General features: G+C 52.6%; 1 protein-coding gene, 1 long non-coding RNA gene and 1 pseudogene across 2 annotated transcripts in view; 1 reads left to right on the forward strand and 2 right to left on the reverse strand.

The window, feature by feature from the left end:
- Positions 1–1,519: 1,519 nt before the first annotated feature.
- Positions 1,520–11,893, reverse strand: HPD (4-hydroxyphenylpyruvate dioxygenase). The gene is made up of 14 exons (XM_059139671.1): positions 11,814–11,893; positions 11,684–11,710; positions 10,986–11,048; positions 10,531–10,635; positions 9,920–9,962; positions 9,644–9,726; positions 8,633–8,722; positions 6,994–7,097; positions 6,267–6,344; positions 5,567–5,729; positions 5,388–5,459; positions 3,897–4,019; positions 1,965–2,081; positions 1,520–1,867 (listed from the first exon to the last, which is right to left on the reverse strand). Exons 1-14 carry the CDS (start codon positions 11,814–11,816, stop codon positions 1,757–1,759), a joined length of 1,182 nt encoding a protein of 393 aa, XP_058995654.1. The 5' UTR covers positions 11,817–11,893; the 3' UTR covers positions 1,520–1,756.
- The window catches only part of LOC131811296 (uncharacterized), a 43,288-nt gene continuing 27,482 nt past the window's right edge, over positions 1,750–17,555 (forward strand). The window contains exons 1-3 of the long non-coding RNA XR_009345871.1: positions 1,750–1,889; positions 5,536–7,218; positions 15,230–15,311. This is a non-coding gene — a long non-coding RNA (uncharacterized LOC131811296). The remainder of the gene's footprint in view (positions 1,890–5,535; positions 7,219–15,229; positions 15,312–17,555) is intronic.
- Positions 16,514–16,658, reverse strand: LOC131812011 (U2 spliceosomal RNA; annotated as a pseudogene).

Here is a 17,555-nt window from a genome sequence, read left to right on the forward strand (position 1 = left end):
CTCTGGTCCTGCTGTGGGCGCCAAAAAGGAAACCCCAATTTGAGCCATCTGCGTGTAGACCAGGATGGGAAGGGGAGGAGGAAGTGCCAGGCAGACTCAGGCAAGACCCCTCACCCAGGGCCCTCTCCCAAAATAACAAAAGCAAACACATACCAGTGACATCATGCCAAGAGCCACTGTTTTAAACATCTGCTATTAAAGGTACTGCAGTGCTAGGAGGTGGGTGTTGTTACCATCCTCATTTAACAGACAAGGAAAAGGGAGGCCCTGAGAAGCTGAGTAGCTTGCCCAAGTTCACACAGCTAGCAAGCAGCTGACCTGGGGTATGAACCCAGGCAATCCTGCTCCCTAGTCTGTGCTCAGCTAATGAGGGTCCGCTCTGCCCATGTCCCGTCTAAGGAGGCACCCACCACTTGGCACGAGGTGATTGTTACTGCATAGGAAGACAAGCCCAGAACTGCCTGGTTATTCCAAGAAGAACCAGAATCCTAGAATTTGTATGTGAAATATCCAACTTTCTGAAATGATGACTCACATTTGTTTAAAACTATACAGACTAAATAAAATACATCTGTGAGCCAGATTTGGCCCATGAGCCACCAGTTTGCAACCTCCTGAGATAAAGAATTTCTCTGCTTTGCATAAGCCATGGGACAATGGAGGGAGAATATTTTTAACCAGGGTTGCCATTGTTCCTCTGACTTCTCACTGCTGTTCTTTTTATTTCTGAAGTTCATGATCCTAGAAGCCCTGATTTCTACAATCTGGGGTGGGGTGGGGGAACCCCCTATTTTACCAACTTAGAATTTTTCCTTATGCTCAGATGATCCGCCTGCCCAAGCAGAAGATACCCCATTTGCCCCCAATTCCTTTTCTGGTTTTTAAAACCCGAAGGCAGAAGCTGAGGGGCTCAGAGCTCCCCACCCACACCTGCTCTACTTCTCAGACCAGGAACTGTGTCGTTAGGTTCCTGGGCAGGGATGTGCCCCGAAATCCCCTGGCTGACACCTTCCTCTCTCTGGTGCCCAGAAGTTGTGGCGCAGGGCAGCAAACCTGGGGAGAGCTCGTCTTTAAATATCATCAAGTCATCAGACGGGATGCTGTCAAGCACGGTTTCACCTCAAGGCCTGCTACCCTTCCCGAGTATGCTCCTTCCCCAGGTTTTTCCGTGGCTGCGTCCCAAATGTCGTCTCTCCAGAGGGGCTCTCTCTCAACCGAAATTTGCACTCCTCCCAGTTTTACCATTACACAATCTCATCATCGCCGCTTTATCATCATAACCCTCTGTGAAATAATAGTCTTCCCCTCTAGCGTGTCAGCCCTCTGCACCCCTTGTTTCCAGAATTCTCCCTGACCCGCGCGGTCCCACTTGGCAAAACGCAGTCCACTCCCTCCCGGCTTCGGCCTCGGCAGGGCTCCGAAGCCGGAAAGCTACGCCTCCCGCAATGCTGCGGCCCTGAGCTCCCCCTGCAGGCCAAAGGGCGTCACTGCTCCAGCCCGGCTCAAACACCAAGACCGCTCACTGGACCCGGGTTGGCTTTATTCCGGAGGGCGGGAGCAGGGAGAGGCCCACCCTAGGGGGCGTGGTCAACACCTGGGGCGTACTGGGTTGGTGGGCGGGATCTAAAGGGAGGGGCCAGTAAGGCCGGCTTGCAGTTCAGGGTCTGTGCGGCGGGCGTGTTCCAGGACTGAGGGCGTGGCCCACCGTACGTCGCGGGTGGGCGGGGCCTCGGCGGGTCGGCGGGGCCCGTGGGGCCTACATGCCGCGTAGGGAGCTGTTGGTCTCCAGGTTGGTGAGGTTTCCCCGTAGGTCCTGCTCCTCCTCGAAAGCCTTGAACAGTGCGTTGAAGTTGCCGGCTCCAAAACCCTGGAGCGGGAGAGAGAAGAAGGTGAGCTGCGGGCCTAGAGAAAGCCAACCGTACTACCCTTCCTGGCGTCTGGGGCTTGTCGGGGCTAGCTGGTACCTGGTGATTGTGGCGCTGGATGACTTCCAGGAAGAGCGTGGGCCGATCCTGCATGGGCTTGGTGAAGATCTGCAGGAGGTAGCCTTTCTCGTCGTAGTCTACCAGGATTTTCAGCTCCTAGGTAGGAGGCAGGAGGCTGAGTTAGAGGGGCGGCTGGCCCACACCCCAACCGGGCAAGGTGGAGTCTTTTTAGAAAGTCCAAGAAAAGTCCTGCACCCGAGAGCCAAGAAAAGACCCCATCCTCCCGCAATTCCAGACACCTCCAAATAGATCCCTAAATTTTCCTGTTACCATCTGCCTGCCACAGACCATGTGTAAGCCCCCATGGCTGTCCTGGATCACCCCAGTGGCCTCTGCACAGGTCCCCCTGCCTCCGTCTTGCCTCCTTACAATTCAGCCTCTCCGTAGACACCCCAAGGGATCTTTTTTAAAAAATCAGATCATGTCGTTCCCCTGTTTAAAATCCTCCAGTGGAAATCAAAACCCTCCTATGTTACTGGCGGAATGTAAAATGGTTGCAACCCCCTGCAGAAAGCTGGCGAGTCCTCAAAAGGTTAAACATAGGGTTACCTATAACCTGGCAGGTCCACTCCTAGGTATACTCCCGAGAGAATTAAAAACACAGGTCCACACAAAAACTTGTATATGAATGATTACAGCAGCGTTACTCAAAATAATAGCCAAAAAATGGAAACAACCCAATGCCATCAACTGATGAGTAGGTAAGAAAAATGGGATAGACCCACACAATGGACAATGGTAATTCAGCCACAAAGAGGAAGGAAGCATGGACACCTGCTACAACGGACACTTGAGCCTTGCAAACATGCTCAGTGAGAGAAGCCCGACACAAAAGATCCCGTAGTGCATGAGTCCATTTATATGACACATTCAGAATAGGCAAATCTTTAGAGACAGAAGACAGATGAATGTTTGCCTAGGGCTGCGGGGAGCCAGGCAGGGGGTGGGGAGGGCATGGAGGGACTGGGAGGTGATGAGGGGTGTGAAGTTTCTTTTTGGGGTGATGGAAATGTTCTAAAATTGATTTTGATGATAGCTGCACAACATAGTGAGTAGCTAAAAACCACTGAATTGTGCTCTTTATTTTTTTAACTTTTTAAAAGGATTCTATTATTTGTGAGGGAGAGTGAGAATGAGAAGGCGTGGGGGGAGGGGCAGAGGGAGCGGGCGAAGCAGACTCCCTGCTGAGCAGGGGGCCCCACTGAGCAGCTGAGCTGGGAGCCTGGCATGGGGCTTGATCCCAACCTGGGACCCGAGGATCATGACCAGAACCAAAGGCAGACGTTCAACTGACTGAGCCACCTGGTGCCCCAAATTTAAAAGAGTGCCTTATATGTGACCAAAACAAAACAAAACAAAACAAAATCTTCCAGTGGTGTCTGGGCACAGAAGAACAAAATCCCAACTTCTAAAGAGCCTGTAAGAGGAATCAGCCCCTGCCTACCTCAGTGACCGAGGCCAGTCCCCAGACACTTCCTTTCATCCCTTCTTGCCTTCGTTCTGCTCCTCGGACACTTGCAACTTGCTCCTGACTCACCTTTGCTTGCTTTTCCCTCCACCAGCACTGTCCCTCCCCCAGCCCTTCACACAGTCATCTCCCCCTTATTGTTTAGAGTTCACTGAAAAGTCACCTCCTCAGAGAGGCCCTCCCAGATCACCTCTTGTAAAGTAACCCTAGCTCACTCTCTGTCGTAACCTGTTTTAATTTTCTGTGCAGAACCATCTCTCTCTTCGATGGTGTTTGTGTTGTTATTTATTTGCCTGTCCTGTCTCCCCACCAGCCTTCAAGTCCCATGATCACGGGGACCTGGTCTGGATTTCCTTCTGTGTCCCAGTGCCTAATGCAGGGTAGAGGCTTAGACAGTATTTGTGAGGAAGAGGTGGAATTCAAGGGTCCTACACTAGCCTCACCTCTAGGACATCAATGTTCTCCTTCACTTGGATCTTGGCGGTCTTGAGCTTCTCCCTCAGTTGTTTGTAGTATGATGATGGAACACCCAAGAACTCCATGCCTCTTGCTTTCAAGTGGCGAATCTGTCTCAAGGAAGCGTCAGGGTCAGTCCCCTCTCTCCATGCATGACACCCTCAGCCAGGAGCAGGCAGAGCCCCTATCCTAGTTCCCCTTGCCGGCCAAGATGCATCCCCGTGACCTCATGCCTTTCCACACTGGAGCCCTGTGGGCCCGGGGAGAAGAACAGTAATCACTAACGTTTATGGAATTCTCCTTATGTGCCTGTCTCGAGCACTTTCCGTGTATTCCCTCATTATGTCCATGCCGTCATTTTTTGAGGCACCTGGACAAATTATTATCCCCATTTCATAGCTGGCAAAACTGAGGCAGCGAGAGATTAAATATCTGCTCTCAACATAATAGAGGGGTTTTATTTAAAAACACAAGTCAAAGCACGTCCCTCCTCTGCTTACCCCACGGGGTCTTGTCTCAGAGTCACATTCAAAGCCCTCAGCTGTCCACACTCCCACCTGCTGACCTCATCTGCCCCCTCATTGTTGCTCGTTCTGTTCCAGCCACATTTTGATCTCCTTCAGCCTTCCTCTGCCTGGCCTGTCGCTTCTGCTTCGAGCACTTTTCCCAGATGTCCGCATGCTGCCCTCCTTCCAACTCTGTGTCCCCGGATGTCTCCTCAGCGTGGCCTTTCCTGACCGTTCTCTGTAAATGTGCAGTGTCCTTCACCCTCCCTCTCCCATCGTCCTGCTTGGTTTCCTCCAGAGCACTCACACCATCTAACACATATACTTTCCCTGTTGGGTTTTCTGCCATCATTAGAGCAGAGACTGTCGTCTTGTCGGCTCATGCATCCCAAGTACCTAAAAGGGTGCTCAGCACATAGTAGGTGCCCCATACCCAGCCTGGGTGAGTGAATGGAGTTGCCAAGGTCATGCAGTGACTTCTCCGTTAGGCCAGGATAGAATGGGACAGTCAGGCTCGTGTCCACTCTGATATACGGCTGCCTTAGGAATAGGCTGATTCCACAGACTCAGCACATTTAATGTGGCTCAGAGGACCTCATCAATCTTGTGCCTAATATCCTCATTTTCAAGGTGAGTCAACTGAAGCCCAGAGAGGGGGCTGAATCCCCCAGGGACACACAGCAAGTCACTTGCAGAACTAAGACTAGAATCCAGGTTTCCTCTTACTCTGGCACCTGCTACTTGTAAAGCCAGCAGTGTTTCTGACAGCAGAGAAAGGGAACTCTCTGGGGTGAGAGAGAATGTGCCTGCCCTTGAGTCGCAGGAACTAGTAAGAGAGCCCGGTCGGCCATATGGGCTGGCAAAGGGGGCCCAGGATTGCCACTACCCGCCCCCCACTCTCCCCTCCATTTTGCAGAGATTGGCTCTGGAGCTAGATGAAAGGTGAATTAGGACCAGGAATGAGCTTCTCACTGCTGTGATGATGTCTTGGGTCTTGAGAGCGATGTGCTGGACCCCAGCGCCCCCATTGTAGTCCACATATTCCTGTGGGCGGGAAACCAGGCAAATACGGTCATTGGCTCCTGTCACCCAAGCTCTTCCCTGCTTTCTTCTTCCGCAGCCAGGGCCCCAGGGTCTAGGAAAGGCCCCACCTGGATCTGGGACTTCTTCTTCCCCGGGGCCGGCTCATTAATGGGCATCTTGATGGACTCCTCGTAATTGGCCACCACGATGGAGCGCAGAGAGCTGTATTCTGTGTGCACCTGCGTGTCATCCACGGACCAGAACCGGTGAAACTGCAGATTCTTCAGGTACCTGCGGGGTGGCCGTAAGGACACGTGGGCTCTGCGTGCCCAGCAGGGACTGGGTCCTTGCCCCGCCTTCCGCCTTCCAGAATTTGTCTCCTGAGCAGGCTCCAAAAAGGAGCCACTGCTCACCTCACATACATGGTACACCAGGACCTTGATTCTGACCATTTTCCTTCAAGGGGAACATGAAGTGTCCCATGACAAGACCTGTGTGGTCTGGCACGGGTCCGACCAAGAGAAGTGCTTCGAGAAGGGAACCTGTTTCTGTTTTGCATGAGGCTGCTGTTGGGGTAGTGACAGACTTCCTCCAGATCTCCCTGGACTGTGATGCCCTGTGTGCCAAGCTTCCCCACGAGTCCTCCGAGGGAGGACTTGTGGCTCCTTTTGAGCCTTCAAGCCTCTGGTCCTCTGGGAACAGATGGCTTAGGGACATCAGGCGAAGCTCCCTCTCCCTTGCGCTCCATTTCCCACTCACGTGTCCTGAGCAGAGAACTGGGGAGTGGGCCTGTCTCCTTTGCAGTGAGGGGTTGGGCCAGGGACTCACCACTCAGAGGCAGACACCATCTCCTGGTCAGGCTGGTTTCCCACAATGTGGTCGATAATCTCGAGACTGCAGGTAGGCCTGGGGGGAGGGATGGGGGTGGGGAGGAAGCCGTTAGGAGGTGAGGACAGGGTTAGTTCCTACACCTCCCCTTCCCCACAGTGACAGCTCACTGTGACATAGCGCCTACTGGGGCACCTTGCAGGTGTCGTGACTGGTGTGCTATTACTGGCCCCATTGTACAGATGGGGAACTGAGGCAGAGAGGAATAAAGTAACTACAGAGGTTAAATAGCTAGGAAATGACCGAGCCCTAGGGTGCCTGGTGGCTCAGTTGGTTAAGCGGCTGCCTTCAGCTCAGGCCGTGATCTCAGGGTCCTGGGGTCACCTGCGCATCGGGCTCCCTGCTCCTCAGGGAGTCTGCTTCTCCCTCTCCCCCTGCCCCCTGCTTGTGCGCACGCTCTCTTTCAAATAAATAAATAAAATCTTTTTTAAAAAAAGGCAGAGTGGGGTTTCGAGCCCAAGCAATTGGTTCCAGAGCCTAGGTGCTTAGCCTCTGTGCTGCCTCTTTAGGCTACCCTTGGGAACCCTCAGGCATTCCCCAGCAGCCTCTCAGGGCAGCTCAGAGATGCTCAGTCTGCATGGAGGGTAAGGCATGGCTTTCCGCCCCTCCCCTCACCCCCTGCCTCAGGACTTTCTGCTCCCACCACCCCAGCCCGAGGGGCACTCACAGCTTGGAAAGTAGGGGGTCCACGGATACTGGGGCCTCGAATCCAGGCAAGAACCGGCCAGTATAGTTCATCTTTTCCACCAGGGTGTGCGTGGTGTCCCCATACTATGGGTGGAAAACAGCCCGGCTTGGCCCGAGACCCCATCCCTGCCAAGACTGGGCCCCATCTCGTGGTGCCCACACCACTCCAAGCGGGGTCTGACCCTAACTCTCTGTGTGATCTTGGGTAAGTCACTTCTCCTCTCTGAAATGAATTGCAATCTGTCATTTGTTTGGGACTTCTCTTTGGCAGTCCGCCTGCCCCACGGGACCAGAGTCCGTGTGCGGGCAGGGTCACTGTTTTCCTCCTCACGGAGTCCTCAGCACCTAGAACTGCCCAGCTCGCTGGAGGTGCTCCATACAAAGGTACTGACTAAGTGAGAGTGATGAAGGCATTGGCTCAGATGACATCACAGGGTTCTGGGGCACCTGGCTGGCTCCGCTGGTAGAGTGTGAGACTCTGGATCTCAGGGTTGTGAGTTCAAGCCCCACACTGGGTGTAGAGATTACTTAAAAAAATAAAATCTTAAGGGGCACCTGGGTGGCTCAGTTGGTGAAGCATCTGGCTCCTGATTTCAGTTCAGGTCATGACCTCAGGGTCATGGGATCGAGCCCCATGTTAGGCTCCATCCTCCTCAAGAGTTTGCTTAAGATCCTCTCTCTGGGGGCGCCTGGGTGGCTCAGTGGGTTAAAGCCTCTGCCTTCCGCTCAGATCATGATCCCAGGGTCCTGGGATCGAGCCCCACATCGGGCTCTCTGCTCTGCAGGGAGCCTGCTTCCTCCTCTCTTTCTCTCTGCCTGCCTCTCTGCCTACTTGTGGTCTCTGTCTGTCAAATAAATAAATAAAATCTTAAAAAAAAAAAAAAAAAAGATCCTCTCTCTGCCTCTCCCTCTGCCCCTCCCCCCTCAATAAATAAATAAAATCTTTAAGATCTTTTTTTTTTTTTAAAGGGTTTTTTTGATCATCTTGACAATCTTTAAGTTGTATTTAGCCTTGAGGAGGTGGGACCTATGATCATCTCTGTGTGGCAGTAACACAGACATGGGAATCTTTGCTGGGTGTGTGAGATCCCAGGCACTGTTGTTCTAAGTTCTGGACGTGAATGATCTCATCTGAGCCTTGCAGTGACCCTGGATGGGGTTATCGGTGAAGAATCGGGTTAAGTGGCCTGCCCGGGCCACACAGGTGGTCCAGCCACCGTCCTCACTCATTTCAGTGGAGTCCCAGAGAGGAGGAGTGCTTTGCCCAAAGTCCTACCGCTAGAGCTGGGTAGGGCTTTCCCAGACCCCACTTTCCCCCTCTTCAAAGCCCTTGTCCTCAGTTTACATCCTTGGTGTATTGTTACCACCCGCCTCCCGACGCCCTCCCCAACCCCCCACCCCCATCCACAGAGGACGAAGGGAAGCACCAAGGGGGGACTGGTGGCTCCCATCAGCCTCTGCAAACTGGCCAAGGCTTACGGGTAGTCAGACTTGAGGGAGAATGTCTGCTTCAAAGCACCAGGGTGGGTTGGCATGAGGGGGCGGGGAGGGGTGTGGGGAATCCTGGCATCTCAGGGGAGCTGACAGCACGAGGGGTAGGGGCACCGAAGCGAACTCACCGTCTGCAACACGGCCAGTTTCACCTTCCCAAACTTATCTTGCTCTATCCAGGGCTCCCGCACAATTTTGGCACCTTGTTCCCGGGCTTTCTGCAGAGAAGATGGAGCAGGGAGGCAGGAAGCGCTGGACCCTCCCAGACCCCTGGCTAGCTGCTCCCCACCTCGGCCTGCCACAGGCTCCTCCAGCGTTCCCAGCCCCAGGCAGGAACCACAGCCAGCATCAGCTGTTGCCCTGTGCCTTGTGCCCATTTGGCAGATAGGAAAACTGAGGCCCAGGCCCAGAGTTGGGGCTATGAGAGACAAACCAGGTGGGGTGGGGCTGTGTCCCACCTCTGCTAACCCACTCTGGCCCTCCCCCCTCTCCAGGCCTCAGCTTCCCCATCTGTAAACCAGGCGGTGGGAGGCGGGAGAGGAAGAATCAGAGCTGGGCCTGACTGAGCACCTGCTGTGCGTTAGACCCCCTGCAGGGCCTTCCCAGCATGGCTTCCACATTTATGTGCATGGCTGTGCCTATCACATGCCAGGTGTTGGTGAAGGTATTTACCAAACTCCTTCTCCCTCCTAGTAACATTACAGGAAAGGTACTGTTCCTGCCTCCATTCTGGAGGTGATGAGATCTATAGGCACAGAGAAGTTAAGTCACTTGCGAAAAGTCTAACAGTAATACGATTCAGACCTGGCAGTCAGCCTCTGGCTTCTATGCTCTGAACCTCTGAGCTGCTTCTTGAATACGGCGTTTGGTTCAGAGTCCTGCTCAAGAAGTGGTAATTACGGGCTTGTGTCCTCCGTGTCCAACTCAGTGACGTAGGCACTGTGCTTGTCCCCATTTTACAGATGTGGAAACTGAGGCTCAGCGAGAGGGCCTGCAGCTAGCGAGGGCCAGGGTATCCCTGGAACTTGGGCGTGCATCACACCATTGTCTGGGCTTGTCGTTCCAACATGACGGGCCCTCCAGCCCGGACCCACGGAGGCCCCTGTGGCAGGCAGAGGGCAGCCCAGGTGCGGGCTCACCTGCACGAGGTAGTCACAGTCTTCCACCTCAAACGCGATGTCCTTTACTCCGTCGCCGTGCTTTACCAGGTGGTCGCCCATCTCTGTGGCAGGTGGGGGAGGTCATGGCGCTGGAGTCATGGCTCCCTCACCTCGACGGTCCGCCTCTGGGCTCCATCTTCTTCTAGGCTGGGAACCCTTGCTGAACCAGAACCCCTTCCTAATCCCCGAGCACCCCGCCCCTCATGATAGCGAGTCTTCACTCCCCGGCATGCTGAACCCCCTGGGCCTCCTCACCTTTGTTCCAGGGGTTGAGGGCGGAGGAGAAGACGAACACGATCTAAGGCACAGCGGAGGGAGGAGGTGTAGCCGGTGGGTCAGGCACCCCTTTCCCCTCCTCCCCACCCCCCGTGTGAGACACACCCGTGGGGCATTTGGATCAGATCACCCCTCCCAGCCAGGAAGGACTCCTTGACCCTGGCTTTCAGCCCCTTCTCTGCCTCAGTTTCCCCTCTGAGATGAGCTGTTGCTTGGGCCCCCCATGGGAGAAAGCGCCAGGGCTCCCAGGGATCGGGGCACTAGTCCGACTTTCAGCTCTGATGTCTGAGGCCTCTGTCAACTTCTCCCAAACATCTGTGAGGCCAACATCGGGTCAGGCCGAGAAGGAGACGAAACTAAGATCCCTGTGGTCTGTTATACAAAGTTGCCAAAGGAGGGGCCGGTGGGAGCTCTCAGCTCCTGTTCCCTTAGCCTCGCCAGACATCCTGGGAGAGAACCAGGTGGGCCTGGGGAGAGGGCCTCCTGGTCTACTTCACCCAGAGGCACCAGAGCCCTTAGGAGGCTCAGAGACCAGCGGGGGCAGAGAGGCTGGCCTGCTGGGTGAGTGGGGTCCTGCGGTGGGGACTCACCTTGCCTTGCTTGATGACATGGCTGACTACCTCCCGGGAACCCGTCTCCAGGCCCTTGTAGGCTAGTGGTTCAAAGCCCATCTTGTTGCAGTAGAATGACGCAGCCTGAATCACAGAGTTGCAAAAGGGTTCCTGAGGGCCAGGCTGGGGGACCCCCCCCCCCCTTGCAAAACCTCCAGTCCCCATCAGCCTGCTGGCCCTGTTGCCCCAGGGGCAGAATACATCCTGGGATGAAAGGCGGCTCCCTGGCCCTTTCCAGTATCAGATAAGTTTCTTGGTGGGGTCCAAGGCCCTGATTGTGTAATTAGGATCTAAAGAGTCTCTGTGTATCTGGGATGGTCCCAACATTGGCCCTGACCCTCCCCACACAGGGACCAATCACAGGCCCAGCTGGGGACCCACCCTTGTCCAGCAGGTCCTCTGGCCCGTCTCTAATACCTGGCCCCAGCTTTTACCTGCTTGGCATTGCCAACCCAGAAGGTCACCGAGTGGAAATGGAGGAATCGGCCTCTCTCAGGCTGCAGGAGGGGGAAAAGGGGAGAGGCTCAGTCTCTGGAAGTGGGTCTAGAAAAGTGTGGATGGACAGGTGTCCCCTAACCACTTTCCTTGTCCCAGCCTTAATTCCAAAACTGAGAAGCCAAACACCCCGCGGCCTTGCCAAGCCCCTAAAAAGGGTTCTCATGGAGAAACCGAGCTCCTGGGTGTTGGAGATCGGAAAGCCCCCTCCGGGAGGCCTGCCCAGATTTCACAGAGGGGGAGCTGCTGTGTGCTACAGCAACATGGATTTAAGTTAGACCTTTGAAAGAACTTCTAGGGCCACCTGGCTTGCTCAGTCAGTAGAGCATGCGACTCTTGATCTTGGGGTTGTGAGTTTTGAGTCCCACATTGTGGGTAGAGATTACACATTAAAAAAAAAAAAAAAACAATCTAGAAAGAACTCCCAGACAGGATTGAGAGATTAGCACGAATTTAAGAAGAGGTAATTTTTTCTTCGGAGAGCCGGGTTGGGTCCAGCTCAGTCTTGGGGGGATGGGAAGGCGAGAGATTAGGGCGAGCATCTTGGGGTATCACGTACCCACTGAGGTTCCTTTTCTGCTCTTTACTGACATCCCAGTTTCCCAGGGCCCAGACCCCACCCTTCTCTACTGCTTACCTTCTTCCCTTTGTCGCTGTAAGTTGTCTAAGGAGAAAGAAAAGGACAGTGAGACTTGGAAGCTCAGACATAAGGCGCTTCTGGAAGATCATCACGGGGGAGGCTGCTGTGCCCCAGGGCAGGCCCTTACCATGGTTGATCTAGGTGATGCTTCCTGCTCCGAGATTGGGACAAGAGGCCAGTGGAGCGCTGGACAGAGTATTTAAGACCGAGGAGATCCCGCCCCTGGCTTCCTGGCCTTCCTAGGGATGGGCTGGATCTGCACCAACCCTGGAAACTCCCAGGCTTGGGAGCCTCTGATCTGGCTGCGGCCTCAGTGGACAGGGTGATGTCGTCAGGCCCAGAGAAGGGGAGTGACTCCTCAGGGCCACTGGCCAGTGGGACAGAGCCAAGGCAGAGAGCCAAGGACGCACTCCAGGACCTCGGGTGGGGACTATGACCTCTGCCCTGCAGAATCCAAAGTTCAGAAGTCAAGGCCAGACGGAGTGCATTGGTGGCTGTTTAGGGAGAATTTGAGGAGGAATTAGGGATTGGTATTGAAGCCCTGTTTGCATAGCGAGCATGTGGTTTATAATTAGGTAAAAGGGTTGTACTCCATAGTGATTAGAGGCATGGGTATGGGGGTTTGAATCCTGGACCTGCTACGTACTGTGTGACTGGGGAAAGCCACAGAAGCCCTCTGAGCCTCAGTCTCCCCATGTGTAAAATGGAAGCAATAATAGCATGGTTGGGTTTAAGTGAGATAAAGTGTTAGTCTTTGGAGTAGAGCCCAGCACACAGACACTTCTCTGTTAATTTTGGTTATGCTTACTTACATCTCTTTAGGGCTTTGGGCAATAGAGAACAGGGGTCCTTGGGGTTGCCACAGCCTGAGTAATGGGAAAGAGGTTATGGCCCTGCCCCCTGCCCCAGGTTGTCAGTATCTGCAGGGTGGTGGGAGGGAGAGCAGAGGGCTCTGGGGGGGATTTCGGAGCTCTCCCAGCAAAGCCACACCCGAGTCCTTAGGTCTCACATTCCTAAAAGATAGAATGCTCACTGACTGCTGGCCAGCCCTGGCATTCACCTGAGGGTTCCAGGACAGCCCCCTGCCGCGTGCTCTGCCCCAATCCCCAGAAACTCTGTTGCTGAGCCATCTTGCCCTCTGTCCAGGGAACTGACTTTCAACTATCGTCATTGCCTGGAAACTTTTTCCAGTCTCTGAGGCTTTCAGTCTTGGCCCATGACTGTGTTATGACCCCCTGCGCTCTTGCATCACTTGGGTTCCCAAAATGTCCTGCACCAGCCCTTGTTTTTCTTTTTCTTTTTTTTTAAATACAGAAAAACAGATCAGCATGTCTAGTGATGACTTCAAGGATCAGTGGGTCCAACATTGCCATATTTCAAAGGAGAGAAAGTGACAAGCGGCAAGAAAGTGCCCGAGGCCACTCTCCTCCTTCCTTCTTTCTTCCCTCCCGTGCCTTTCCCTTCCCACCGGGGAACAGAGAGGGGCTTGTGCCAGGGAAGACCCCCCCCCCACCTCCCGCCTTCCTTGGCAAACCCCACCAGGCCCCCTGAGCGGCTCTCAAGTTGCCGTCTCCCCCAGGAAACCGTGGGCACTCCCCAGCAGCAGGTCTGAGGTTCAGCAGGTCTGAGGCTGAGCTCTGCTACTGGTCAGCTTCCCACCAGACAGATGGGGAAACTGAGGCCCCGGAGAGGCGAACGTAGGTCTGCAAGATTGCAGATCTGGGAAGAAGAGAGACCCAAACCCTGGCCTGTTCGCTTCTGAAATTGGATCTTTTTCCACCAATCCAGACAGTTTCCCCCAGCTTCTCTCCTCTGTTTTCTGGGCAGGTCTGGAGGCTGGCCAGCTAGTCCCACCTCCTTCTTCTGCCCTTCCTGGGGGTGTCTTGTCAGGCTTCCCTAGTGTCCTCCTCAGACCCCCGGGTCTAGGTTTCCAACTAAGAAAATGGCATGGAGGTAGCCCAGAACAGAGCTCACAGGCCAGAAGATTCCGTGAGAGGAGAAGGGCTTGATGCAGCCCCCTCAGCCTCCCGCTGTGTCCCTTTGTTCACAGTGGCCAAGTCGAGCCCCCGCTTCTGCAGCCTGGCCTGGCTGGTGTCCTAGGCACACAGTCAATGTTTACCGAAACTAGGGAGCACATAATCAGCAGCCTCAGAGTGCTGAAGGCAGGTGAGTGGCACAGCTGGCCTGGGCTGGTGTCTGTCCTACCCCTGGACTTTGCTTCCAGAAACACTGTGGATCGCTTCTCGGCCTTTTGGCTAAGATCAAGTGCAGAAACACTGTGGATCTCAGTCACACTGTGGGTGCACTGCTAGGTTCCTCTTCCAGTGGCTGCCAGAAACCAGGGAGGGAGAGCCTGCAGGGCCCAGTCCCTGGAGCCCTCATGTTCCCTCCTAATTCTCCTTCTCAGGCTGGGCCGGGTAGGATAACAGGTCAGCGGTGGCCCAGGGTGGCTCTCTCTTCTCTTTGCTCCCAAGTTGCCACCTTCTGTCCAACTGAGCTGGGAGCTGGGTGGGTCCTAGAGATCTTGCTCCTGGTGCCTTCTCTTCAGAGGGGCTCTTAAGACCCATCCTCCACTGGGCCCTGGTATGCAGAGAGGAGGGAACCTGGCAGGCTCCAGGCTGCCATTCACGGAAAGGCCTGCTTGTAAGGTTGAAGCCTTGGCTGGTCCTGAGAAACTCGGATTTCAGGACTCTCATCTGCAGTGAAATTAGAGAAAGAATTTTAAAAATTCCTTTGTATTTCCTAGCTATTGTATTTAGATGTATGGTTAACATTGATGTAAAATGTCATATGCCTATAATTTAATAAGTGCCAGAGGGATCGTCCCCATCAAAGAGATGTAACTTTCCTTGGAATTTGAAATCTTTTTTTTTTTTTAATATTTTATTTATTTATTTGACAGACAGAGATCACAAGCAAGCAGAGAGAGAAGGGGCAGGCTCCCTGCTGAGCAGAGAGCCCAATGCGGGGCTCAATCCCAGGACCCTGAGATCATGACCTGGGCTGAAGGCAGAGGCCTAACCCACTGAGCCACCTAGGCACCCGTGAAATCTTTTGAGTATTGAAACCAGAGCAATCTTCTGTAACTAGATTCTTACCATGATTTTTGCCTTTTGGAGCTTCTGGGGTTGGGGGAAGGGGGAAGACCACTGAGAAGGAGAAGCAGTCTCCAAATGGAGATACACCTTTGAGGCTTGAAAAAGCAGTTTGTTTCGTTGCTAATGAGCTCTCGTGAAATTGCCTGTGTGACTGTTAGAGGCATAGTTTGGAGGACATCCACTTGGGCTCTAAGACCAACATGACAGAAAGGATTAGGAAAGCTGTCTCGCTTGGCTGCAACAGAAGAAAAGCCAGAGCCTTTCCCCCCTCAGCTTTAGGGAGGTCTAACAAAAATTGCCTTGATGATAATCAAGGTATACAATGTGATATTTTGATAAACAGTGTAGGCACTGTGCAAGGTTTGCCACAGTCAAGCTAACGAGTGTATCCATTATCTTACACGTTACCTTTTGGCCACTGACTTTTGGAATCCCGCATTCACAGATCCCAGATGCCTGGCTCCGCCTCCAAGCTGACACCTGCTGCTGTTTCAGCCCTATCGCAAGCTGCGTGGAGCTAAAATCAGGTAAAATCACTGCACCTGAGGAGCTGGGCAGATTTGGGACACCCCCCTGTGCAGCAGACTCTGTGAAAACATTAGGGATGCTGCTGGACCATCTGGTTGTTGCAGGTGAAAAGCTTTCTTTCTTTTTTAAGATTTTATTTATTTATTTGACAGACAGAGATCACAAGCAGGCAGAGAGAGAGGGAGGAAGCAGGCTCCCCACTGAGCAGAGGGCCCAATGCAGGGCTCCATCCCAGGATCCTGGGATCAGGACCTGAGCCAAAGGCAGAGGCTTTAACCCACTGAGCCACCCAGGCCCCCCCGAAAGGTTTGATGGCACAAGTTAAAACCCAGCTGCTCATTGGCTGTTTCTGGTGCAGACTCGTTGCCTTCCTAACTGTGATTCCTGCCCAAAGCCAGCGGGTTGGGTGAGGGCATGTCACAAGGACTGTGACCCTCCCCCCAACTCCTGATGGACGGGGGACATCCCATGGCTGTGGATTGCTGCATTTGATTTTTCCTTTAGCTGCAATTTCCATCGGTAGACAGATAGACTGATTCTTCCTTCCTCACTTTCTCTTGGTACACACACCTTAGTGGGGCCATGTGCTAAGTGCAGCTGTCCCCCCGAAAGACATTATCTTTTCCAGGGGCCTCACTAGATCCGTGCAGGGTGGAAGGGGTAGAGAGTTATAGAAACCCATTTTGAACACTTTTGAAAAAGCAGGATTTTGCCCTATTTCCTGAACCTAAGGAGTCTTTCCAGATATAAATATATATCTGGATATATATTTATATAAAAAATATATAAATTCTTATAAATATTTTATATAAATATATATCCAGATATATTTATTATATCTGGATACATATTTATTATTTATTTATTTTTATAAATATTTATTTTATAATTTTTATTTATTATTTATATAATTTATTATTATAAAGATATAAAAATTTATAGTATAATTTTTTTTTCCTTCAAAAATACTTTTGTCCTTCTTGTGTGGAACCCTTCCCGACAAAGGTCTGGGTGAGGGTAGGGAGTGACTGAAAATGAATTAAAGTTTTAGTTACTGAATGGGACATACTGATTTTTTAAAAAAGATTTATTTATTTATTAGTGAGAGAGAGAGAGAGAGAGCATGAGCAGGAGGGGCAGACAGAGAGGGAGAGGGGAGAAGATCTCAAGCAGACTCCCTACCAAGCACAGAGCCCAACATGGAGCTTGATCCCAGGACCCTGATACGGTGACCCAAGGGGAGACCTAGAGTTAGAGAACTCAAATGACTATGCCACTCAGGCTCCCAATACTGATTTTTTTTTTTTTTTTAACACTTGATCTTAGCCAAAAGGCCAAGAAGCGATTTTTTTTTTTTTTTTTTTAAACACTAGAGAAAAACGTGGCGCCTGGGTGGCTCAGTGGGTTAAAGCCTCTGCCTTCGGCTCAGGTCATGATCTCAGGGTCCTGGGATAGAGCCTGACATTGGGCTCTCTGCTCAGCAGGGAGCCTGCTTCCCTTCCTCTCTCTCTGCCTGCCTCTCTGCCTACTTGTGATCTCGGTCTGTCAAATAAATAAATAAAATCTTAAAAGAAAAAAAAAACACTAGAGAAAAACAAAACCCCTGTACTAGGATGCTCATAGGAGGAGAGGAGAGAGCGTTACTGATCTTGGTTTTTCAGAACTGTTCTGGAAGCTTTCCTTTCTTTCTGAAGGGAACTCCCCTTGCTGCCTTCCCACGCAGCGTCTAGCTTTGAATTTTAGATTCTGCGTCCAAGAGCCCACCTGACAGCAAGGTGTGGCCTAGATACTGCACTTTCCACGATTTGTGGGTTTCCCTGCCCCTGGCTAAGTCCGAGATCCCTGCGGGGTGTAACTGAGCTCATCTCTCCCTGCTGTATGGGTCCCTAGTGATCATATTCTGCTTTCAAGATGCTTGGCAAAGGGCGAAGGGAGCGTGCAGAAGAGAGTTAGCCTAGTAGTTCTAGAAAGGGCTGCTTCTAAGTTTGGCCCTTGGCTAAGATCTGAACATGTGGATTGGGGGAAAGTTCCAGTGTTTCCCTGGATGGCTATAACAGGGCTCGTTAAGACTTTTTTTTTTTTTTTTTTAAGATTTTATTTATTTATTTGACAGAGAGATCACAAGTAGGCAAAAAGGTAGGCAGAGAGAGAGGCGGAAGCAGACTCTCTGATAAGCAGAGAGCCCGATGCGGGGCTTGATCCCAGGACTCTGAGATCACGACCTGAGCTGAAGGCAGAGGCTT

This window comes from Mustela lutreola, chromosome 11 (genome assembly GCF_030435805.1).
Source record: "Mustela lutreola isolate mMusLut2 chromosome 11, mMusLut2.pri, whole genome shotgun sequence".
NCBI classification, from domain to species: domain Eukaryota; kingdom Metazoa; phylum Chordata; class Mammalia; order Carnivora; family Mustelidae; genus Mustela; species Mustela lutreola.

Excerpts from the sequence above, each read along its gene's own strand:
- HPD (XM_059139671.1), bottom strand. Across the intron at positions 11,049-11,683 it reads ACAGCGACAAAGGGAAGAAG|CCTGAGAGAGGCCGATTCCT; the intron begins GTAAGCAGTAGA and ends CCCCTCCTGCAG. Across the intron at positions 4,020-5,387 it reads CCCAAGACATCATCACAGCA|ATTCGCCACTTGAAAGCAAG; the intron begins GTGAGAAGCTCA and ends TCCTTGAGACAG.